This window comes from Anolis sagrei, chromosome X (assembly GCF_037176765.1).
Source record: "Anolis sagrei isolate rAnoSag1 chromosome X, rAnoSag1.mat, whole genome shotgun sequence".
Lineage (NCBI taxonomy): Eukaryota > Metazoa > Chordata > Lepidosauria > Squamata > Dactyloidae > Anolis > Anolis sagrei.
The window spans coordinates 24601602-24627085 of NC_090034.1; the positions used below are offsets into that span (position 1 = coordinate 24601602).

The window sequence follows — 25484 nt, forward strand, 5'->3', positions numbered from 1 at the left end:
TTCTGTACAATACAATCTGATAAACAAAGGCTTGCATATTCTCATCCATGGAGGGATTTCTAATTTTGGCAGTGTTTAAAATGATCCTTTACTTTTCAGATCCAATCCAAATACCAAGGGTTTCACTTTATTTAAGTAAAAAGATATTCAATCCACAATGTCTCATGCACGTAACATTACTTTTCAGGATTTGAGCTCCCCTTGTAATCTATATCTGTATTTGCAGAAGGAAGAAAAACCATCATGACACTTGAAAGATAATTGGTAATCAGTCTTTGCTTTCAGAGCTCAGGAAACTTATCCCATTTGTCATGTACCACATATTTAACTAAAATAAGATTATCAATAATTCAATATTTGCTTGAAGCTCTCAAGCAGAGATCTGAGAATTTCACTACAAATGCAGGGATGAAAACATAGAGCCATACCAGTACAGATGAGGAGACGTAGCCCAAAGCCAAGGTGGCCAAGTTTACCCTGAGGAAAAACACAAACACATAGTCTTAGGTGAGGTGGAATATTAACATTTTTTTTCTTTTGCTAAATGCAACATCTTGGTTCCAAGGTTTTCTTTTCAAAATTTTCCAAACACTTTTTTAGGAAAGTTAGCTTTTGTAAGTTTACTTTCAAAGTACCTGCAACAGAAACAAAAATTCCAGAATGAAAAAGAATGTCTATGTTGATTCAGTTAACCTCTTACATTTTAAGAAGTAAGACCAACTATAGCTTGCCCTAAAATAGATACACTAAAGTCAATGGGAGAAGTTAATCACTAATAGCACAAATTCCATTCATTTAAATGTGATTATTGTAAGGGATGGTGTATCTAGAGACAGAGTGTCTTTCAAAGTTAATGGCTAGGCTATGTTAGAGATTCGGGAAGCTACGATCCAAAATTTTCAAGTTCTAACTCCTATCTACTAGTCATGTGCATTCGGGCCAAAAGGCATATCATTTTGGGATCTGTTTCTGTCACGTTTGCAATGGTGGTGGGATTGAGAGCAGGGCCTCTCCAGCTGATTGGAAAGTTACCCAAAAGGGGAGGGGTGTCTTCCATTTCATTCAACAGAGATTTGGTCCATAGGCTACAATGGGAAACTTTAAAGGCTCAATCTTCAGCTATTTTAAGGCCTATCTGCATGACACCTACCTCAGTTGTAGACCCCATTTACAGCAGCAGGCCTGCCAAGTTTCAAAACAATTCACCAATCTACTGATTTTTTAAAGAATTATTTTAAGTTTTAAACATAACATTTTTAAAAATAAGACAAACCACAAGAGAAGGTTCTGGGAATTGTAGTTGTCAGTTGTGTCCATTCGCAGCCAATGAGAGCATGGACACCACCAGGCTTTTTATTGGCTGAGAAATACTGAGAGAGAGGGACTTCAATTCCCATGCTCCGAGAGGAACTTTCAATGGCCATCCTATGCTAGTGCCACTGGGAAAGCAAGTTCTAATGGCTCTCTCTGGAGGAGAAGGTAACCTTCCAAGATAAAATGGAGGAGGCTCCTTCTGCCAGGGAGAGAAAAAGACACCACAGATCTCCCTGCCTCAGGTATTATGTGGACTTTACTATTTCCAAGAATGTTGTCTCTCCGAATTCGTTTCACTGGTCTTTTGTCTCTCTCTCTCTCTCTCTCTTCCCCTTTCTGTTTTTGGAAATTACACAAAAAATGGTCCTCTGAAAACTACAAATCTTTTTGTTAACAGTGATTTGGGTCCAACTCTACTATCCATATTATTTATTTTCTTACTGTCAAAGCAGAAAGTGGAGCCTGACTGAATGCCGTTCAGATCTTTTAAGTGGATCTGTGGACCATGTGGGAAATTATTTCTTTCATGCAAACACGTTAGTTTCTCACATACTCACAGATTGTATGAGTGGTTCCAAGCAACACCATATACATTTATACAATGTAGTAGTTACAGACTGGTAGACTGGGATTTGGGAGATGTAGTTCCCAATGGATTAATCTTGGGCAAGTTACTCTCTTTCAGCCGAGCCTACCTCACTGGGCTGCTCTGAGGATGTGAGCCAGAAAACAGAGCACATCGCTTTGCACACTTCCTAATCTTTTTATTGCATTGGAAAATATTTAATAAAAAACATGAAATTTGGGAAGGGGCAAGATTTCTTAATAAATATATTAAGTTTTGGTGTTATGACTGAGGGAAGAAGCTGAATTCACCTCACCCCACATGATTCATATACCTAACTCTGCATATCAATGTTCCTGGGTTCAATCTATGCCATTTCCAGGTAGAGTTATATTGTGGACACCCCAGAAAGGGCTACATGAGCCCATGAGCTTTAGCTTGGCAAATGCCATTACTGAGGGATGGCATTATAGGAAGAAGAATACCCACCAGCGTGCCACAACAGCAATGCATTTCCTTTTCAATGCCTTCAATTGACCATTTCTCTTTATACAGCTCCCACCAGAAGCACACATGATCATTACCACATTACATGAAAATTAAGAACTAGAGTGTACCCTTCTACATGTAGCCACATACTATACTGCTCACAGAGTTCTTTCAATCGGCCCAGCTTGTCAGTATGGCCTGCTCCTGGCGTACCTGTATTGAAAGAAAACCACCAACTTATGTATTGCTAAGTAAATGTTGTTCATTAGAGGTGGCACAATGACCTATCTCCTTGCTGTCTTTCTCTCATCTCCAATGTAACTTGCTATATTATTTCTCTTGTCTCCAATGAATCTTGCCATATCTATAAGCCGCTCTGAATCCCCTTCGGGGTGAGAAGAACAGGGATGAAATATAGTAAATAAATATTACTCGTACCAAAAAAAAAAAACTTGGGCCAGATTCTGATCAGCCAAGAGCTCCTCATGCAGTCTTATTGATTTCGGCACTGACAATCCCGATCCTAATAGAGGCCTTCATCGTTTAGCTATGCCTCCCTAGGTATGCCTTCAAGTTGGATGAGAATGGGTTGCTATGACCTTCCAAGGCTGTATGGCCATGTTCCAGAAGCATTCTCTCCTGATGTTTCACCCACATCTATGGTGGGCATCCTCAGAGGTTGTGAGGTCTGTTGGAAACTAGGCAAGTGGGGTTTGTATATTTGGGGAATGTCGAGGGTGGGAGAAAAAACTCTTTGTCTGTTGGAAGCAAGTGTGAATGTTGCAACTGGCCAGCTTGATAAGCACTGAATAGCTTATCAGCTTCAAAGTCTCGGTGCTTCCTGCCTGGGGGAATCCTTTGTTAGGAGGTGCTAGCTGGCCCTGATTGTTTCTTGTCTGGAATTCCCCTGTTTTCTGAGTGTTGTTCTTTACTGTTCTGATTTCAGAGTTTTTTTAAAAAATACTGGTAGCCAGATAAACCCCACCTGCCCAATTTCCAACAGACCTCACAACCTCTGAGGATGCCCGCCATAGATGTGAGTGAAATGTCAGGAGAGAATGCTTCTGGAAAATGGCCATATAGCCCAGAAAACTCACAGTAACCCAGTAATTCCAGCCATGAAAGCCTTTGACAACAAATGGATGAGAATGTTTTGGCTTCAGATAGAATTCCAGATTTCATTTAAAAGAAGGGAACTTTTACACTCAGGGCTGATTAATTTTTTATACTACAGAAGAGCATTCTTCAATGTAAACCTCTACCTAAATTAATAACATCCTCAAATTGGGTTTATCAGCTTAGTAAGAATGAGGTTTGATAATGACAAAACATTAGAATGTTGCAATCTGCTAATTCCCATTCATTCACAATAATAATCTGAAGGATTCTTGGGCACAGAGAGGTAGAAATAGCTACATACCAGCATTGGCCACTAGTAATATTGGCAGCTTTCCGGATTCAATGTCATCCTTAATCAGTCTATCCAATAAGGCAACATCCTGTTATCAAACAGAGGGGAAATTATTTTTATATCCAAAAGTATAAGACATGGTGCTTCTTTGGCTTTTTAAAGAAAAAAATCAAACTTACCATTTGATGCTGAGAACCAAACATAGTGTTACAAGGCACATGACACATGCACGAGAGGGGTAAGCCAAGCTGAGGAGAAAAGAGAGGCACAAATGTTAATTCTAGCTTGATTTGTTAATTTCAGGAATGCATTTTACATTTCTTCATTGAAATATACACACAGGGGTTTATACTGAGTGGTGAGCAGCCTGTCAACTACAGTGTTCTCTTTTAGCCCAGATTTTGTGGACGCTTCCAAATTAAACTGAGTTTAGTAGCTAGTAGTTTTTCCTGTTTCCAGCACTAAGACTTATGGCAATGTCTTCTCTTTCACATGAGCAAGGTCTTACATTTTAAACAAAGTGGCTTTTTAAAAAGGCAGCAACAATATTCAGATTGATAAAATGCCAAAGCACACAGAAGAGTGGAGTAGAGGTGTGATGATAGCCATACTGGATTCAAAGCAGAATGTGCATTTCAATAGACCAGGGATCCCCAAACAAAGGCCTGTGGGCTGGATGTAGCCCTCCAAGGCCATTTAACCAGTACCTGCCCTAAACTTTATACTTAGGGTTGTCCTAGCCATCTTGGATAGTAGTATTTCCAAGCTTTGAAGATAAAAACCAACAAATTCCATTTTACCTGATTGCAAAGAGACTGGCCTAAGCCGGACCTGGCTGCAGAACTAATGTATATCACTGGTTGTTTGGTATATAGTACATTAAAGCCTTCGGTAGCATAGTCTTCATAGCGTGAATGAATAACAAGTCTGCAGATTTTTAGAATGCCGTCACGGTCATCTTCATGGTAATATGCTGAGCCATTTTCAAATCTGTAATATAAAATAATTAAATATGAACTTTCTGAGAAGATACCAGCTTGCCCATTTTGAATCACATTATTTATTTATTTATTTATTTATTTATTTACTTTTATCCCTTTTCTCCCATGGTTATGTTGTTATGTACTCTTAAACTGTGAGAGTGATGTGAAGTCACTCCCTGTTTAAAAAAAAAGAAACACTCCTGTTTTAAAGCAAAACTGAACACATCCTCTGCAGAGAACATTGCCTTGTTAAGCTTGTTTAAAAAATGAAGTTGCCTAATGTATAACATACAGGGGTGGGGAAAATGTACTATGTATAAAAGTGTATTTTGGCATCCATTATTTACATTCCTTGTAATGTCCCTGGTGGAACAGCAGGTTAAATCGCTGAGCTGCTGAACTTGCTGACCAAAAGGTTGGTGGTTTGAATCTGGGTTAACCCCTGCTGTTAGCTCCAGCTTCTGCCAGTCTAGCAGTACGAAAACATGCAAATCTGAGTAGATCAATAGGTACCATTCTGGCGGGAAGGTAACGGCGCTCCATGCAGTCATGCTGGCAAGTGACCCTGGAGGTGGCTGCAGACAATGCCGGTTCTTCAGCTTCCCCCAGAGTCAGACACAACTAGACTTAATGTCAAGAGAAACCTTTACCTTAATGCCACTTTTAGGACAAATATAGTACACCCCCTAATGCATCTTAAGTGCTTTAATTCTATAGGTTGGTTTTTGGATAGCATACAAACAGATATGCACACACTACAGTAATTAACAAACCTATTGCTCTTGATATATCTATCTTGAATCCAGGACAAACATGGCAGAAGTCCCACTGGTTTGCATTTTGATTACATGCACATCTGCATGCACACATGCACGTATGATCGTTTAAAATCATTTGCAAGTTTCTTTGAGATGCACTTATTGAGAAATGGAGGAGGGGAAAGAAGAGCAGAAGACATTTAAACTGTCAGATACCTGAAGAGCCTACAAAGCCACAAAGTTGTATCGGAAAGGATCCTAGTTGTAAGTTTTCTCAGCCTCTCTCTGTCCAGCACTGAAATGTAAGCCGCCAGGCTGTGTCCTAAAAGAGCCATGTGACCCTTTTCGCCAACATTCTGAAGCCTACAAGCCAGAAACCCATGAGAAATTATGATCAACAAAACCATCATCAATACATTAAAATCATCACCAATAATCTATACAGGCATCAATTATTCTCATTTAATAAGTACCGGTAAGACTGTCGTGATTCTTCGTCCTCATCTCCATGCATAAGGTTTTGAACCAACTGCAGAATGCTTACCATGTCTTGCCCACTGGAGAAAGAAGGAAATAAAAATAAGATTCTTGGAATGATTGCAAAATAAGGTCAATTGAATATAACAGAAAATGAGCTTCCAACAGTTTATAGTAAGTGGCTTTGGATAACCACATCCACAATGCAGCACATTATAAACATAGCATCTTAAACTCTGAACCAATAATGTGCATTATGGTACTGTAACACAGCAGAATGATACTCTGGGGACCCTGAAAACACCATGGATACTTCTTTTCTCATCCTCTGGTTCGTTAGAAACACAAACACACCCACAGTGATGTATTTGCTTTGAGCTCTTATTGGCAGGAACAAGAGGAACATATAAAATTACTGGTTTGTACCATGTGTCAGAATAACATGGAACAAGAGGTAGTCTATTTTGCTAATGTCTGGGTGGAAAAGTATCAGCCACCAATCTATCAAGCTCAGTTTTGACACCTCTAATCAAATCTTGGCCACATCAAAAGCATAATACATGTAGCTGCCTTATCAGACCAATATTTCATGTGGCCCAGGACTTGTCACAATACATTTCATATGATCACGATATGTAAGAGATGAAGTGAGCTTCGGGCCTGCACCTTTGTCTTGTGCAGCAAAGAGGACTTTCCAGTCTTCAGAATTACTCAAACTAGTCTCTCATATTGCATTGAGTGACAAACTGCAATAAATACTAACCATACTCTATTTCAAACAAGCCAACTGTAAACCATGAATTATGAAGCTTGTTGAAACTAGCTATAATTAGTTTTAAGCCTTTTGTTTAGCATGAAAACTAAAAGTCGTCTCACTCTTCCAAATAGTTATGCTGAAAGTAGAAGGAAAATAGCAATAAGAATTGTTGTGGTTTTGCACATTTTGCACTTGAGCATAACTCATGCCAGAAAAATGCCCATTGTCTAATTGATAACAAGTCAAAGATTTTAGATAGGATTGCTTTCATAGTCCTAATGGTTGAGATCCAGAAACATGAGGAACCAAATCTGGAAACATCTGAACGCAAAACATTGCTCTAGCAACTGAATCAGTCTCGTCATAGATCAACATAATACCTAACTTCCAAAAACTAAAAAAAGTGATCTACATATAGAAAAAAGAAAAGAAAAAAACAGGGATCCATGACTCTATCACCTACCTGCCTTGAAGTGGACCAGGAATATCTTTTCTTGTATACTTTTTTTCATTTTCTTCCTCCACTTTCCTAATTTAAGCATACAACCATGTGAGTAAATTTACAGGTTGTGGATGCAAACAACATTTTCACTGTATCTTGATTTAGAAAGAAAAATATCTGTATGTAAGCAGCCAAATGACATTTGAAATATTGACTATGATCTCGTTTCATGATTCATTAAGAGATTTCCAAAATACTTAGCATTGTAACTTAGTAATGCAAACATTACAATTTTCAAATACGCTTTCTAAAACCTTTCAGTCAGTGGGATTTTGATATGTCATTTATGTAAATTCTTTTGATGCAATGAGTCACTTTAGTGGAAACTAACAATTGGGTTAGGTCAAAATTTGCTATAAAAGCCAAAGTCCAGGCCTACAAAGTTTATAGAACTGGAAATGCAACCCTGACAGTAAACACACGTCTTAAACATATGGTTGGAAATATTTAACTAAAATTTGAATGATCCCACAAGTGTTTCATTTGCTTCTACTTTATTTGTTAGCATCTTTAAATATTGTATATAATGCCAACTACGCCTTCACATGCAGCGTCAAAACTATGCTTTACTCACAGCTACAGCATCTGCAAGGAAACCTGCAAACTATCCCTGTCTTCAGTAAAGGCTTAAGATAGAAAAGCTCTCTCTCTACTGCAACTTTGGAGTGAAGGCCTTTGTTCAACACATTGTCTGACTATGAATGCCAGTGACTAAGAATTGGCACAGCCTCACCTGTACATCTCTGCCCTCAGGCTTTGTGTATTAGAGGTTTATTTATAGGTATTTTGTTTGGAATAGATTTCTCAGCCTACAGCAACCACGCTGGCTAGACCAGAGACTCCAAGAGCATGGCTCCAACTGTGTCTTCTAAAATTAATGTCAGCTGGCACAATGAAGGATGGCAGAGTGAGGAAGACTCCCTCATTTCATGTTGTCCCTTTACCTCCAACAACAGTTTGATACACAGATATTAAGTCAGAAAGGGGATCCAGAACTTTCCATTCCCATGACCCTTTACTTGTCCTAATTTTCCTGAAATCACGCAGAAAGGCATTGCCCAGCTTAATTTCCCAGTTCCAAATCTAGGATTGCAGGGATAGACAAAATAGTCTTGTTTATAAAACACTAGCTAGCTACATAGTTTTTTAGTTCCTGGCATTTCACATACATAATGATTAAATGTCCATTACAAGTCAAGAAAGGGACAAGCCTATAATTTTAATATAGCCAAATAATATAGATTTCCAGCTTTGCTAACATGAACGAAAACATTACAATCAGCAATATCCTTGCTACAGCCCTAACTGTCCATCAATGCTTTTACCAATAAGTACCTTTGATTATCTTCAAGCAGCTTCATAGCCTCATTGAGATTCTTTCCCATTTCTGCTAAGGCAGAATCAACCATCTGGTTAAAAGAAGAAGAAAAAAATGCTCATGCTAGTCTCGTAAGCCACTAAACTTGTTACATACCCAAATGGCATACATTAAGTAGATAGCTCTTGCTTGGCTCTTGAGGGTTCCCAAGTTTTCTTTTATCAAACTTTGTTTTCCAAATATTTTCAGACTATTCTTGGTTTAATCTGTGGGTGCCTCTACCAGTTTTCTCAATATGAAGCACACCCCTCTTACTACAGGCATATAACGATAGAACTATAAACTCCTATTTCACAAAAGAGTTCCTTATTTGTTCAAAGTTTATTTAGAAATATATGCCTATCTATTTTATTATATTTGCTTCTGCTTCCTTGTTCTACAGAGCTGCTTAGTAAAAAATCAGTTATCAGATGTTTTCAACCAAAGCCACCAGGATGTTACGATAACAACAGAAGACTTTGAAGTTGGGAACTTGATATGCCACAAAACAGATTTTCACTATAATGTAATGTATAATTATCAGCAACAGTAAGCCATTTCATTACATTACAGATCAGTGAGGTATTTATTTGAAAAGGTAAGAACACAGGAAGAAAATAAAATCATCTGGCTTAATGAATGACCTTACTATTAAAAAGTGTTTAAGGTGGGAAAAGTTTGATAAGCAAGACTAACATACAAGTACAAATGTTTTACAAATACACATATACAGTCAAGATAATCTAGATCTGGCACAGTCTGGCTTCAGGCTGGGACATGGTACCAAGACAACCTTGGTTGCCTTAGTGGATGATCTATGCCGGAAACTAGACAGGAGGAGTGTGTCCATGTTGGTTCTGCTGCACCTCTCAGCGGCCTTCGATACCGTAGATCACGGTATCCTTCTGGATCACCTTGTGGGAATGGGCCTTGGGAGTACTGTTTTACAGTGGCTCTAGTCCTTCCTAGAAGGCCATTCCAAGAAGTTGTTATTGGGGGACACCTTCTTGGCCCCACAACCATTGTCTTGTGGAGTTCCGCAGGGGTCAATACTGACTCCCATGTTGTTTAACATCTACATGAAGCCACTGGGAGAAATCATCCAAAGTTTTGGAGTTTGATGTCACCTGTACACAGATGATGTTCAACTCTATCACTCCTTTCCACCTGCTACTAATGAGGCTGTTCAGGTCCTGAACTGTGTTTGGCAGCTGTGACGGTCTGGATGAGGGCGAACAAACTGAAATTGAATCCAGACAAGACAGAAGTACTCTTGGTCAGTCGTAAGACTGAACAGGGCATAGGGTTACAGCCTATGTTGGATGGAGTTAGAGTTCTCCTGAAATGCAGGTTTGCAGCTTGGGTATTCTCCTGGACTCATCGCTGAGCCTGGAACCCCAGGTCTTGGCGGTGGCCAGGGGAGCATTCGCACAATTAAAACTTGTGTGCCAGTTGCACCCATACCTTGCGAAGTCTGACTTAGCCATGGTAGTCCACGCTCTGGTTACATCCCGTATGGACTACTACAATGCGCTAGTCTACATGGAGTTGCCTTTGAAGACTGTTCGGAAGCTTCAAATGGTCCAACGGGCATTTAGTGGCATTCAGGGAGCATACAACCCCTCTGCTATGCCAAGTTTACTACTGGCTGCTAGTTTGCTACCGGGCACAATTCAAAGTGCTGGCTTTAGTCTATAAAGCTCTAAATGCTTCCAACCCAGCTTACCTGTCCAAACGTATTTCTCCCTATGAACCATCTAAGAGTTTAAGATAGTTCAGTGGGGTCCTGCTCTCGGTCTCGCCTTCTTTGCAGGCGCGACTGGCGGGGACAAGAGACAGACCTTCTCAGTGGTGGTCCCTCGGTTGTGGAACGCCCTCCCCAGGGTTATTAGATTAGCCCCCACCCTCTTGACCTTCCAGGAAAAAGTGAAACTGTGACTATTTGAACAAGCCTTCAGAATCTAATGATACATTCAAACATGGTATTAGACGAAAGTGAACATTGGAACGGCTCATACAACGATTTATGGACAATGAGACTAACAATGAAGGCATTGATTTTATATGTTTTATTGAATGCATTTTTAATTCTGTTAATTGTATATTGTTAGGCATCGAATTGCTGCCTGCTTGTAAGCCACCTTGAGTCACCTTCGGGTTCGAGAAAGGCAGGTTAGAAATATCGTAAATAATGAAATAAATAAATGCAGACAATGCTCTCACCCAACAAGCATTCCTTATACCTGCAAAAGGGAGACAGCTACTGCATCTAATGGTGGTGAGAGGGAGGACTACATAATTACATGCATTTTCTCAGTGGTCCCTTTCTTATTTATAGCCATTCTAGCAATTTCATACAAATGTGAGTCACAGGGTACAAACAGCACAAATACACAAATAAATAATGTGAGTAGTGGGACATTACAGGGCAGCTGCTGTGTTGCTAGAGAAGACCTTTTGGTTTTCCAAACCTCATAGAAAGTTTATCTTTCCTAAAACACTTCTATTGGAAGTTTTTACCACAAGCTTTCCACCTCAAACTGGAAACTCGACAGCTCAGTGGGATATGTTCTGAATTATACTGGCCAGGAGGGAAAATGGCAATAAAGTAAATGCCAACATGTCACCCCACCTGTTTGAAGAAAGTTGGACTTTGTAAATGTGGACAAACCAGTTTGAAATCCTGATTCTAGAATTACACCAATGCTTCCTGTTCTTTTGTTTTTTTCTCATGGGCCAACACAGCAGCTTTTTGTTTGTTTGTTATAATCAGTGTTGATTGATGTTTTCAGACCAAAACAAAGAAAATACATTTTCTTTTTCAGCGCAACTGCTTGTGCTCATATACATGTTTAGATCAATAAATTCATGTCCAAGTCCCATTGTTATTCCCAAATAAAGGAGGCCCACTGAGTTGATGGAATTTACAAAACAGCTGACTTATGTTCCCATTGACTCAACTGGTGTATTCTAATTGGGACTAAAAATTAGATTTAGATTCAAATTCACATAATAAACAACTGTAACTGGACATTCTTTAACCAAGTACTAGTCTGAACATTAAATAAAATAATCTCCACAATAGAGACTGGCAACACAGAGAACAGAAATAAATAAATAAATAAATAAATAAATAAATTATTCTGAAACCAACCTTGCTCCTCAAAGGGACTCAGGGAGGGCTACACACAGGCAAACATTCAATGACCTAAATAAATACACACTTACCAAAAATCCAAAGCAATGCAAAATAATAACAATAAACTTATAACAAAAGAATTAACAGAAATGAAAACAGAATAAAAATAATCCAATAAGACATAATAACACTAATAACATGAATTAACATTAAAAACATTTATCCTGTAAAACAATTAAAATACAATTAGAAATGGCTATTGCAGGTGTTCACTTAAAGTGTACCATAGCTGCCACGAGGTAGAATTAGGTTAGCCAGCGATCTAATGGCATTAATTTAAAGTGTCCTAGTCCTCCTCCTCTCCATACGCTTTCAATAGTTTTTTTTAAGAAGAGGAAGGTGGGGGGCATTTTTATCTATTTAGGTGGGGAGTTCCAGAGACAGGGAGCGATCATGGAGAAGGCCTCCTCTCTCATTCCCACCAGCCATGCTTGAGACAGAGGTGGGACCGAGAATAGGTCTCCTCTGCTGACCGAGATGTCCTGAACGAGATGTCCTAGATAGGGAGATGCAATCACACAAATAGCCTACCCGAACTGTTTAGAGCTGTATAGGTAATGACCAGCACTTTGTATTTAGCCCAGAAGCGGACCGGCAACCAGTGCAGCTGCCGTAGCATGGGAGTCGTTCTCTCCCTGTACGGGCCCCCAGTTAGTAACCTGGCTGCCAATCTTTGGACTAGATGTAGCTTACAAACGATCTTCAAAGGCAGCCCCACGTAGAGAGTGTTGCAATAGTCCAAACGGGATATGACTAAGGCATGGACTACCATGGCCAAGTCTGGTGTCTCAAGGTACGGGTGCAGCTGGCGCTCAAGTTTTAACTGTGCAAAGATGCTCCTGGCCGCTGCCGACACCTAGGAAAATGAATGTTCACATTTCACTGGGTCCTATAATTAAAGTATTTCAATCCCTTCTAAAAAGGTCATTCCCCATAGCAACTATTTGGCTTCTGACCCTGTTAACAAATCTGTAGTTATACAAAAAAGGAAAGAAGGACCTGAGGAACAAAACACACTGAACACACTAATCAAAAATGTGTCAATTTATGTCAAATGCACAAGGGGATTTAGATTTGGGTATTTCTCCAAGAGAAGCTCTTAAATGATTAAAACTAATTTATCAACTAATGAGAAGGCAACCCAAAAGGGATTGTTAAAGACTAATTCATAAAACAAGGCAACATCAAACTTCTAAATTCTAACTGGTATGTTTGTTAAAATCATAGCCATTAGTTTATTATTAAAGATTGAATATTCTGAAAATATGTAAATATAAACCAGCAAATCATCACAGTTACAACTGTAAACTAGGTAAATACAAAACTGAGAAAGAACATGTAAGTCCAACTCTATCATACATTGGTTGTGATTAAGAAAGGTATGTATGTCTTTGAAGAAAAATGTATATTAAGAGATGTCCAGTAACAAGAATACAGGTGTCTTTCACTTTGTGTAAAAACAGTAACCACCAATGCCTAAATAACACACATAGCCAGAAAATATCTATACATCTATAGGCATAAAGATAAGTGTAAGTAAACGTGAACTTAAATAGTAATAATAATAATAATAATAATAATAATAATAATAATGTTTACTGATTTTTAGACCCTGCTTTTAGACTTCCACTCTCTGGAAGTAGGACTCAATGAAATACATAAATATTTAAATAAAACATTAAAGCATTTTCTACACTGACAATGCACTGCACGTGCATTTCTAGCAAGACCCATGTTTGGCTTATGGTCTGCTAAGACTCCTAGATATCTTCCACATGTTTTGTTTTCAAGCCAGGTGTTCCCCAACCATATATCTGTGATTTCCTTTTTATTGTCAAAGTGTAGTACTGTACATTTTTCCTGGCTGAAATTCATTTTGTTAGTTTTGGCCAACCAGCTCTCTAATCTGTGAAGGTCATTTTGAATCCTGACCCTGTCCTCTGGAGTATTAGCAACCTCTCCTAATTTGGTGTCATGTGCAAATCAGATCAGCATGCCCTCTATTTCATCATCCAAGTCACTGATAAAGATGTTGAATAGCACTGGGCCCAGGGCAGATTCCTGTAGCCCTCCACTGGTCATTTCTCTGAATGAAGAAAAGCCATTCACTCTGGTTGGTCAGCAATCTATAACAGAATGTAATCTAAGCCACTGCTTCTTAAACTGTGGGTCCTGACCTCAAATGAGGTCCCTTTGGGTTAATGCTGGGGTCCCAAAATTTTGACAACAGTGGGTTTCTGAACAACACTGAGCTTCAGACATTTACAAGAATCCATTGTGCAGTATTTACAAGTGGACTCTGCAAAAGGTGCTTCAGTTGTACTTCTTAAATAGGACCCAGGACCAACACCTCCTAACAGACAATTTTGCGGTGGACATTGCTGACCTAATGATAAACAGAGGCAGATGGACCTCTAGGAGGGCGGTCTGTGACTCATTAGCCCAAATCTTAGGAAAAAGACCACGGGATATAAGATTGGAGGCCATAACATGGCTGCGGAGGGACTATCAATCTCCTGACCGCTCCTCTCGTCTTCTAATTACACCAGAAGACAACCGATGGCTTGGGGAGCTAATGACAATGCAATCTTGTCTAAAGAAATGGGGCATTACCATCAGAAGGGTAGTTGTGGACCCCTTCATTCGCCCCCTCTTTGACACCGGGGTGCCTTCTCGTTCTGTTCCATCAGGCCCCCGTGAGAATTCCACAGACAGTTCCCCGGTTAGGGCTCCCCCTCCTGGCTTGTACCAATTCGAGACCCCATCTGCCCCAGTTGTCCCCTTACAATCAGCCACTCATTCCCGCCCAAGGACACTTCCTTTATTCAGTCCACTCAGTTCCTTTGCTGACTCTCCATCCACCCCATCATCGGAAGCATCCCTATCTAACACCCAAGGGAGATTATACTCCAGCCTTACCTCTTCTGAGAGTTGACTAGCCACTGATTCCAACTATGTAGGGGGGGGGGGGGACCCAGAGGGGGGGGCGCCATTCAGGTCGTGTGGGGGAGGAGATTCATAGGTCACCAACACCCCAGGGAGAAGCGCAACAGAGTTCTTGCGACCCTGGAGAAGGTAGGAAGTGGTAGGCGCCATGGCAGTCCCCTCGGTCTCAAGGTCCTGCTGATTAATGCCAGATCCGTTAATGGTAAGACCTCTGCCATCCAGGACCTGATTCTGGATGAGAGAGCGGATCTGGCATGCATCACGGAGACCTGGTTGGACGAGCTGGGGGGAGTAAATCTCACTCAGCTGTGCCCACCGGGCTTCGGGGTGCATCAGCAGGCCAGACAGGGGGGGCGGGGAGGAGGGGTCGCAGTGGTCTTTCGGCAATCCATCGCCGTGACTAGATGCGCTGTACCGCAAGCATCTGGGTTTGAGTGTGTCCACCTGAGGGTGGGGAACCGTGACAGTCTGGGGTTTCTGCTGGTGTACCGCCCACCCAGCGACCCAGTAGTTTCCCTGTCTGAGCTAGCGGAAGTGGTCTCTAATTCAGCCCTGGTCTCCCAGCGCTTGGTGGTGCTGGGAGATTTTAACATTCATGCTGAGACCTCTTTATCTGGCGCAACTCAGGACTTTATGGCCGCCATGACGACCATAGGACTGTCGCAAATTATATCAGGACCCACCCACCAGGCTGGACATACCCTCGACTTAGTTTTTGTGGCGGACAGTGGAATGATCAGAGTGGAAGAACAAAACATCCTTCCAGTGTCATGGTCTGATCACTATCTGGTCAGTTTTAGACTCACTGCGACCCCCAACCTTCGCAGGGGTGGAGGACAAATTAAGATGGTCCGCCCCAGGAGACTGATAGATCCAGATGGATTCCTGAGGAATCTTGGGGTTCTTCCTGCCATGGAGCCTGGCGATCCTGTTGACGTCTTGGTCGACCTTTACAACAAGGAGATGTCCAGGGCGATAAATACGATCGCTCCCGAATGCCCCATCTCGTTGCGTCATGACAGGCCGTCTCCCTGGTTCACCGAGGAGTTGGCTGTGATGAAGCACACGAGAAGGAGGCTAGAGCGCAAGTGGAGAAGATCTCGGGACGTGTCTGATCAAGCACGGGCTAGAGCCTCTCTTAGGGCATACTCCGTGGCTATACGGGTGGCCAGGGAATCTTTCACGACCACCCGTATAGCGTCTGCAGCAAATAGGTCATCAGAGCTGTTTCGGGTTGTCGGGGAGCTCCTTCACCCACCTGTGGTGGAGGAGATCTCGGACGATCCAGCAGCTCGGTGTTGCGATTTCGCACACCATTTTGCAGGCAAAGTTGCCCAGATACGTCTTGAGCTCGACTCCAATTTCATCGCAGTGCCAGGGGAGGTGACTGAGGCTTCTGCTTGTCAAATTTTGTGGGATTCTTTTCGGCTTGTTCTTCCTGAGACCGTGGAGGAGGTCCTTGGGGCTGTGAAGGTGACCACTTCGGCCCTAGACCCTTGCCCATCCTGGCTTATTAAATCTGCCAAGGAGGGGTTGGTTGATTGGTTTGTGTTGATCATTAACGCATCGTTGGAGCAAGGGATTTTTCTATCTAACTTAAAACAGGCTGTGGTTCGCCCACTCCTTAAAAAGTCTTCCCTTGACTCTACGGTGCTGAACAATTACAGCCCGATCTCCAACCTCCCTTTTTTGGGTAAGGTGCTGGAGCGGGTGGTCGCCCTCCAGCTCCAGGGCTTCCTGGATGACATCAATTACCTAGATCAGGCACAGTCTGGTTTCAGGCCTGGTCATGGCACCGAGACAGCCTTGGTCGCCTTGGTGGATGACCTCCGTAGAGGACTGGACAGGGGGAGTGTGACCCTGCTGGTTCTCTTGGACATCTCAGCGGCTTTCGATACCATTGATCATGGTATCCTTCTGGGTCGCCTCTCTGGGATGGGTCTCAGGGGCTCGGTTCTGTCGTGGCTCCGGTCCTTCCTGGAGGGACGAACCCAGATGGTGAAGCTGGGAGATACCTGCTCGGACCCCTGGCCCTTGACCTGTGGGGTCCCGCAAGGCTCTATTCTATCTCCCATGCTTTTTAACATCTACATGAAACCGCTGGGAGAGGTCATCCGGAGTTTTGGAGTTGGGTGCCATCTCTACGCAGATGACACACAACTCTACTACTCTTTTCCACCTAATTCCAAGGAGGCCTCTCGGGTGCTAGACGAGTGCCTGGCTGCTGTGTCTATCTGGATGAGGACGAACAAGCTGAAGATCAATCCTGACAAGACAGAGGTCCTCCTGGTCGATCGTAAACCAGATCGGGGTATAGGGTGGCAACCTGTGTTGGACGGGGTTACACTCCCCCTGAAGCCACAGGTCCGTAGCTTGGGAGTCCTCCTGGATTCATCGCTCACGCTTGAGGCTCAGGCGTCGGCGGTGGCCGGGAGGGCTTTCGCACAACTGAGACTTGTGCGCCAGCTACGACCGTACCTCGCTAAGGCTGATCTGGCCGGGGTGGTCCATGCCTTAGTCACCTCCAGACTGGATTACTGCAATGCGCTCTACGTGGGGCTGCCCTTGAAAACGGCTCGGAAACTCCAATTGGTCCAACGGGCAGCAGCCAGGATGTTAACTGGGACCCACTACAGAGAGAGGTCAACCCTCCTGTTTAAAGAGCTTCACTGGCTGCCGTTTATTTTCCGAGCCCAATTTAAGGTGCAGGTGCTTACCTACAAAGCCCTGAACAGTTTGGGACCACCCTACCTGCGTGACCGCATCGCTGTCTACGAACCCACACGTTCACTCCGGTCATCTGGAGAGACCCTGCTCGTGATCCCGCCCGCGTCACAAGCGCGCTTGGTGGGGACACGAGACAGGGCCTTCTCTGTGGTGGCCCCCCGCCTCTGGAATGCCCTCCCGAAAGACCTCAAACAAGCCCCTACACTGGCAGTCTTCAGAAAGAATTTGAAAACCTGGCTGTTCCAATGTGCCTTTTCAGACTAGGAACCCCAGTACCAAATCCCAGAAGCACTTTAGTTAGAACCAAGATCACCGCACACCGCACTTATCCCTCCGACACATCAGCACTTTTAATCCTGTACCCCCACTCTGACCGGCTCAGTTTTAATAATGTCTTGTTGTACTGCTATTGTTATTCTTGCTTAACTGTTTTATTTGCTAGGTACTGTATTGTTGTATTGTTGTATTGTGTGGGCTTCGGCCTGTTGTAAGCCGCATCAAATCCCTTGGGAGATGCTAGCGGGGTACAAATAAAGTTATTATAATAATAATAATAAAATCAGCCTGTTTAGCAAGAGCTGCAAATACTGATTTCTGATCAATAAATGTTTGGGTTTTTTATACTTATTCTGTACCAGCTTAGGTATCCAGTGATGCCTGGGATAGATAATTTGTAATACTATTATTAGAAAAAGCCAGTCTTTGTTTCTGCAAGTGTGTTCCACATCCATCGCTAATAGGATTCGCAGTGGTCTCTGGTGGATGTGGGTGTATGTACTGCAACTCTCATCAGCCATACTATCCCAACCCAAACACCACCAGGACTTAAAGTTGGTTTTTGGGGGTCTATGTGCCAAGTTTGATCCAGATCTATTGTTGGCGGAAGTTACAGCGCTCTCTGGAGCCATTTGGGAAAATACATACATACAAACATAGATATATACATACACTCACTTTCATTATAGACTAGCTTAGGTATCCAACATATGAGGATCAAAGTTAACACAAAAGAAAGAAATTTCCAAATGGCATAGAACCCCCCCCCCCCCCGCCCTTCAATTAGCTCACATAATGGGAAATATTTCAAACAAGCCTTGCCATAATTGTGAGGGAATAGGTTCATTATCCCACATGTGGTGGGATTATAGAAAAAATCAGAACTATTATAATAAAATAATATATGTAATGGAAGAAATAATAGGGAAAGAATCAAAGTTGGATAAAGCCAGATTCATGTTTCTCACTATAGAGGCAAAGGAAAATAACAATAATTAGACAGAAATCCTAAAATATATGACAGCCACAATACAGGCTATGGAAAGACAATACAAGAAGGGATTTAGAAACTTGGTGGGCTTATCTATCGAAATATATAATCAATGATGTCATTAATCAAAGGAAAAACAAGTATATAAATAGTCATACAAAACAAGACTGGTACAGGAAATGGCCTATTCTAATCAACAAAATAAATGGAGATGATAGATATAGCATTTTGAACCAGGCTTTCCACACAGTTAAATTGATGCAATGACACCATTTAAAATTGCTGTTCCAGGAGGGTGGGGGGAATGGGGGGGGGAGGGTATGGGTAATGGGTGGCACACATCTAAGGAATGTATAAAGTGTCATATAAGGAAATTTTACTTTTGGAATAATATATACTGAAATAAGACTTGCATGGCAAAAGTTTGTTAATTGATGGGATGTATCAAATAATAATAAAAAAGCTTAGGACCCGGCAATGCCCAGGTTAGGTTTATAACCATAACCATAAAAAGAATCATTGCTGGGTTTTGGATTTTCAGAATAGACCCATTAGAAAAAAGTATAAAAATATGAGTAAACTATAACTTTCATCATCATCTGTCATTTTTCCAACCCTACCAGTATTCAAAGTTGGTCATGTTGGGTCTGCGTACAATGTTTAGTCCAGAGTCACTGTCTTTTATGTCTACACTGTCCTTTGATTGTGGGTGCACAGTAACTCCCAAAATAATGTGTGTGTGTGTGTGTGTATACACAGTATATAGTTATATTACTATAGTAATATTGAGTCTGACAGGAGAAAGGTGGAACAGAAATTCCCAAAATAAAGAAATAAAATATTGTAAAAATAATAATGTAATGATAATATACTTGATTTATATATAGTAATAATATATTGCAATAATAGATATATAATAATTGTTATATTTATATATATATATATATATATATATATATAAACATAATAATAATATATTGTAATAATGTAATATATTGAAGTAATATATATATTTGAATAAGATATTGTAAATGTATATACACAATGTATTGTAATATATATGCACACCTCAGTCATAATAATGCAATCATAATATATACCTTTACTTTTAATATATATATAATACAGGATATTAGTATTAATAGATTGTATCACAATATGTCATAATAATGCAATTATATATATAGTAATAATAATATATTGGAATATATACATATAATACAGTAATAATATATTATAACATATATATAATATAGCAATAATATAGTGTCAAAGTAATATAAACCTAATTTAGTAGTAATAGTACAGTAACAATAATGTATTACAATAATATACTAACAATATCATGCATATATAGATCTAGGTTAGGCCTGGGCCAATTTGGGCCCTCCAGGTGTTTTGGACTCCAACTCCCACAATTCCTAACAGCCTACTGTTAGGAATTGTGGGAGTTGGAGTCCAAAACAGCTGGAGGGAAGGCCCAAGTAGGCTCAGGCTTAGACTGTGGGGAGGCCCCCTTCCCTCAGAGCTGGCGCTACCCCGACAGAAAGGCCTACCTTGCCCTTCTCCTCCCGGGCGCCCTCCATGGCCTGCCTCCTCCTCGAGGACTTCCGCCTTCCTCACCCGGCTCCACGTTGGCAGCGCTGACGGAAGAGAACTGGCGCGCTCGCCTAGGAAACAACTCCGAGGGAGGATTTACGGCCCTCGCAGGCTTCCGTAGCAGCTCCTGTCAGGAAAGGAAGAAAAAAAAAAAGCACTGGCGCGTTCACCTAGGAAACAACGCGGCAAAGACTTTGAGGCCCTCTCAAGCTTCCGTAGCTGATTTGATAAGCAGGTGCTTCAGAACGGATTGGGAGGAATGTACCAAAATTTTAAAAAGGGGACACCTCTCCCCCAATTCCAATTTTTACAGAATTAGAAGAGCCCACTAATGACAGGAGAGTTTCTTGCGGTGGTTGTTGTTTTGGTCGATCACTGTCAAATCCCCGGAGCGTGCCCTGAGCGCCCCTCACCACTTGGTACATTCCTCAAATCTCGGGAGGCGGGCTGGCAGCGTACTGCGCCTGCGCGTGGGGCAGCCAAGAGAGTCGCGTTTCAGGTGTAGGATTGAGGCCATCCTGTGGTTAAGTGTTGTCGAAGGCTTTCGTGGCCGGAATCACTTGGGTGCTGTGAGTTTTCCGGGCTGTCTGGCCATGTTCCAGCAACAGTCTCTCCTGACGTTTTGCCTAGGCATCCTCAGAGGTTGTGAGGTCTACTCTCGTACTGGAAACTAGACAAGTGAAGTTTATATATCTGTGGAATCATGTCCAAGGTGGGAGAAAGAACTCTTGTCTGCTTGAAGCAAGTGTGAATGTTGCAACTGGCCACCTTGATTAGCATTTAATGGCCTTGCAGCTTCAAAGCCTGGCTGGTTGCTGCCTGGGGGAATCCTTTATTGGGAGGTGTTTGCTGAATCTTGTCTGAAATTCCCGTTTTTTTTAGTATTGCTGTCCAACACTCACCTCCTCCAAGGTGAACTGAACCACCTAAACTGGGCACTACAGGCCAATGGATACTCCACCAGAGACATCAGAAGAGTTGCAATACCAAGATGAACCCATGGGAGTAAAGACAAAGATCCACCCAGAGGAAAAGTTTTCTTACCATACATCAAGGAAGCCAATGACTGCATAGGGAAGCTGATGAATAAACACAACCTAAAAACTATCTCCAGTCCCAATAAGAAAATCCAACAAATGCCACGTTCAGCAAAGGACACAAGGGGGATCCTCTCACCTCTGCAGGAGTCTACCATATATCATGCAGCTGTGGACAAGTCTACATAGGGACCACCAGACACTGTGATGAAACACCTATCAAGGAACATGAAAGGCACTGCAGACTAATTCAAGCAGAGAAGACAGCCATAGCAGAGCATTTGATGAACTAATCTGGATACCCCATATCATCTGAGAACACAGAAATGCTGGACCACTCAAACAACCACCATGTCAGACTACACAGAGAAGCCACTGAAATCCTCACGCATATGGACCAGTGGTTCTCAGCCTGGGGTCCCCAAATGTTTTTGGCCTTCAACTCCCAGAAATCCTAACAGCTGGTAAACTGGCTGGGATTTCTGGGAGTTGTAGGGCAAAAACATCTGGGGACCCCAGGTTGAAAACCATTGTGGACAATTTCATCAGAAAGGAGGAAACTGGTATTAAAAACATCCTCTAAAATCAAGACAGTAAATAAAGAGCAACACTAAAAAAATAGGTGAATTCCAGACAGGAAACAATCAGGGCCAGCTAACACCTCCCAACAAAGGATTCCGCCAAGCAGCAGGCAGCCAGGCTTTGAAGCTGCAAGGCTATTAAATCCTAATCAAGGAGGCCAATTGCAACATTCATACTTGCCTCAAGCAGACAAGAGTTCTTTCTTCCATCCTGGACATTCCACAGACATATAAACGACATTCTCCTAGTTTCCAACAAACATTACAACCTCTGAGTATGCCTGCCATAGATGTGGTCGAAACGTCAGGAGAGAATGCTTCTGGAACATGGCCATACAGCCCAGAAAACTCATAGCAACCCAATGTTTCCAGCCATGAAAGCCTTAGACAACACATTATTATTATTTTCTAATTGGTGTTATCATTAAAAAAACATGGGGAAAGTGTATTAAACTGCACAAACTTTGTTTTATGGGAAGGTCATTCTGTTATAGCACATTATATTGTTAAATTTTTTATGGCATTGAATGTTTCCCTTTTATGCTGTGAGCCACCCTGAGTTCCCATGGGGAGTTAGGGTGGGATAGAAATAAAAATTTACTTACTTACATTATATTATTTTTATATATTATTATAGTATTATAATATATTGTTATATTATTATATTGTTATATTATTGTTATATTGTTATATTATTCTATTATTACACTATATTATTATATTCATTATATTTTATTGTTATATTATTATATTTATTATTATATTGTTACAATGTTGTATTATTTCATTTTATTATAATTATATTTTATTATTATATACTACACTATGTAACACCATTTTGTTCCTGGGTTATAAATGTTATTATTTCCTAATTGGTTCTATGACAATGTGCCGTCGCGCCTGGGGGCTATTATTCTCAATAAAGGAGGAATGGACGTGGCATCTTTCCCCCAGGGGATTGCTTCTTGCCCTCCTATAGGAAACTGGAACTCCCAAAAACCCAAAACGCTGTAAATAGCTCAAGATAAGTTTTATTTATCACAAAGTCATTTCTTCAAAGCAATGAGCTGGAAAACTTTAGAGGGGTGAAGGAAAACATACATTACAGTCTCAATCCGTCCTGGGTCCAAGGGGTTTGAAGCTGAGAAGCCTCACCAAGTTTCCTCTTTCCTCAATGGCTGTGAATGCCGGAGCAAACCACAACCCCAGTTCAGATGGCCTATGTTTTGAAGACTCAGGATCTTCCTTTGGTGCCAAAAGAACCGGCTTGAAGGCACCTAGGTCTCCTCAATAATTGTCCAGGACAATCTGGACATAAAGCTTGACTCCCAGGGGTAAAAAAAACCTCAGAACTGATGCTAAGAGGTAACTTAAATCAGGGTCCTTTAGAGTCAGGTCTCTTACGTCCATCTGGTACGAACTCTGAAGGCAGAATGAAGAAGAAAAAGGAAGGTCTCCCCTCCTGCAGGAAGAGGTGGAGCCAAACAGTACTGATTGACAGCTACAAGCAACCAATCCATACAACTATACATAAACAGTGTAAAAAGGGGCAGGATAAAGCATGATACAACAGTTTAAGTCTTACAGCTAACAGTTCTATACATAGGTGGCGCCACTCGTGCCGTCACAGACTATAAAAAAAAACATGGGAAAAGTTTATTAAACTCCACAAGCTTTGTTGTTTTTGGAAAAACATCCTGCTATTTCACATTATATTTTATTATTATATTCTTAAATTATATTTTAATATAATTATATTATATTGTTATATTATTATATTTTATTATTATATTTTTTCTTATATTGATATAATATTTATTCTTATATTTTATTATAATTATATTATTAGATATTGCACTATGTTACACCATTTTTATTCCTGCGTTCTAAATGTCATTTCCTATTTGGTTGTATCATAAAAACATGGGAAAAGTTTATTAAACTTCAAAAACTTTGTTTTTGCGAGAGGGACATCCTGCTATAGCACATTTTGCTCTAGTTTTTCAATGCATGTCTCATTGAGTCTCAACCAATTCAACATAATTTGTGGCAGACACAAAAACGAAGTTTCTGGAGCAGAACAACTACTTTCAAAATTATGACTGCACTGTTAAACAGGAATCTGAACTATTTTGCGGCTTTAGGTGTGGAATTAGTGAAATCAAAATCATTATACTTTCCTGTATGTACTTTCATACATGTTTTTTCGATACAAATGTATATTCTGTAAATGTTACAGTGTCCCATTAGAATAAAACCGAATGCTGTACCACAGTTTTATGATGCAATGTGTTTGCCTTGGATAAAAGGGAATTTTGATACGGCAACGGTGGACTTTTGTCTTCATGGCCAACTGCCCACACTGTAAAAATACCCTATTGACTCAAATCAAATGTTCATCTTTTGGGGGGCTAAAAGGCCTCTCCAAAAGGAGGGTGTGCATTAGATTTGAAAGGTAAACTGCTTTAGGAGCTCCTCTTTGAGGGACATAATCTTTCATTTCATTGCCATGGCTCAACCCTATTCAATTCTGAGATTTGTAGTTTGATGAAGCACCAGCATCCTTTGGCAGCCGCCATGATTCCAAACTACAGCTCTAATAATAATAATAATAATAATAATAATAATAATAACAATAACAATAATAATAACAATGTAATGTTCATTTGTGGGATTAAGATAACTCAAAAACCACTTGACAAATTGACATCAAATTTGGACACATTACACCTATCAGGCCAATGAGTGACCATCACTTATAAAAAACACTGAAAAACACGAAGAGACTTAAAAAGCCAAAAAAAAAATCATTACAACGCATGCGCATAACTACATATATACACACATACACAAATATATACACACACAGAAAACACATATAGACAGACTGGGCAACAGCAATGTGTGGCAGGGGACAGCTAGTAATAAATAATAATAAAACTATTTATACCCCACCACCAAGGGGATCCGGGGCGGCTTACATGAGGCCAAGCCCAGCAATACAATACATCAATATAACAGAACATGGCAGTAAATCATAAAAATAAAAATACAGTACAAAACCAATTATAAATAACACATCATAACCCCATAGCATTGAACCAAGGCTATACATTCATTCTACTGCACAGATGAACCCCAAAGTTTTCTTTTTCTGATGTAAGGTTTGGTGTCCTAACACTTGTTTCTGAAGGAGGAATTATAAGTAGGCAGCCACTGTAATGCACACTTTTTGGGGGGGGGGGCTAAATTAAGAGGGCACTTTTTGCCTCTGCGCATTACATTCGGCAGCAAATAACTTTTTTTTTTTTGGTTTCAGAGTTTTGAACATTGAACATTGAGGTGCACCTTGCATAGTTTCCAAATTCAGATGGGATCCAGTGCCTTTGGGGTTCTTTTTGGCCACATGCTCCCATGCTTTCCAGCCATAGAAATGCATAAAATACCAGTGTGTGCACACACATTCTTTTAAAGAGGACCTTGAGCTGCTGCAGAGACTTCGGCCTTTGGGTCAA

The 25484-nt window shown here is 41.0% G+C and overlaps 1 protein-coding gene across 1 annotated transcript in view; it reads right to left on the minus strand.

Moving 5' to 3' along the window:
- The window catches only part of PDXDC1 (pyridoxal dependent decarboxylase domain containing 1), a 36938-nt gene extending 16156 nt beyond the window's left edge, over positions 1-20782 (minus strand). The window contains exons 1-10 of the mRNA XM_060786336.2: positions 20309-20782; positions 8592-8665; positions 7218-7283; positions 5994-6077; positions 5737-5883; positions 4580-4769; positions 3959-4027; positions 3789-3867; positions 2497-2581; positions 429-477 (exon numbers count right to left, since the gene is read on the minus strand). Of these exons, the coding sequence (XP_060642319.2) occupies positions 429-477; positions 2497-2581; positions 3789-3867; positions 3959-4027; positions 4580-4769; positions 5737-5883; positions 5994-6077; positions 7218-7283; positions 8592-8665; positions 20309-20338 (873 nt within the window). The 5' untranslated portion in view covers positions 20339-20782. The remainder of the gene's footprint in view (positions 1-428; positions 478-2496; positions 2582-3788; positions 3868-3958; positions 4028-4579; positions 4770-5736; positions 5884-5993; positions 6078-7217; positions 7284-8591; positions 8666-20308) is intronic.
- Positions 20783-25484: the final 4702 nt, after the last annotated feature.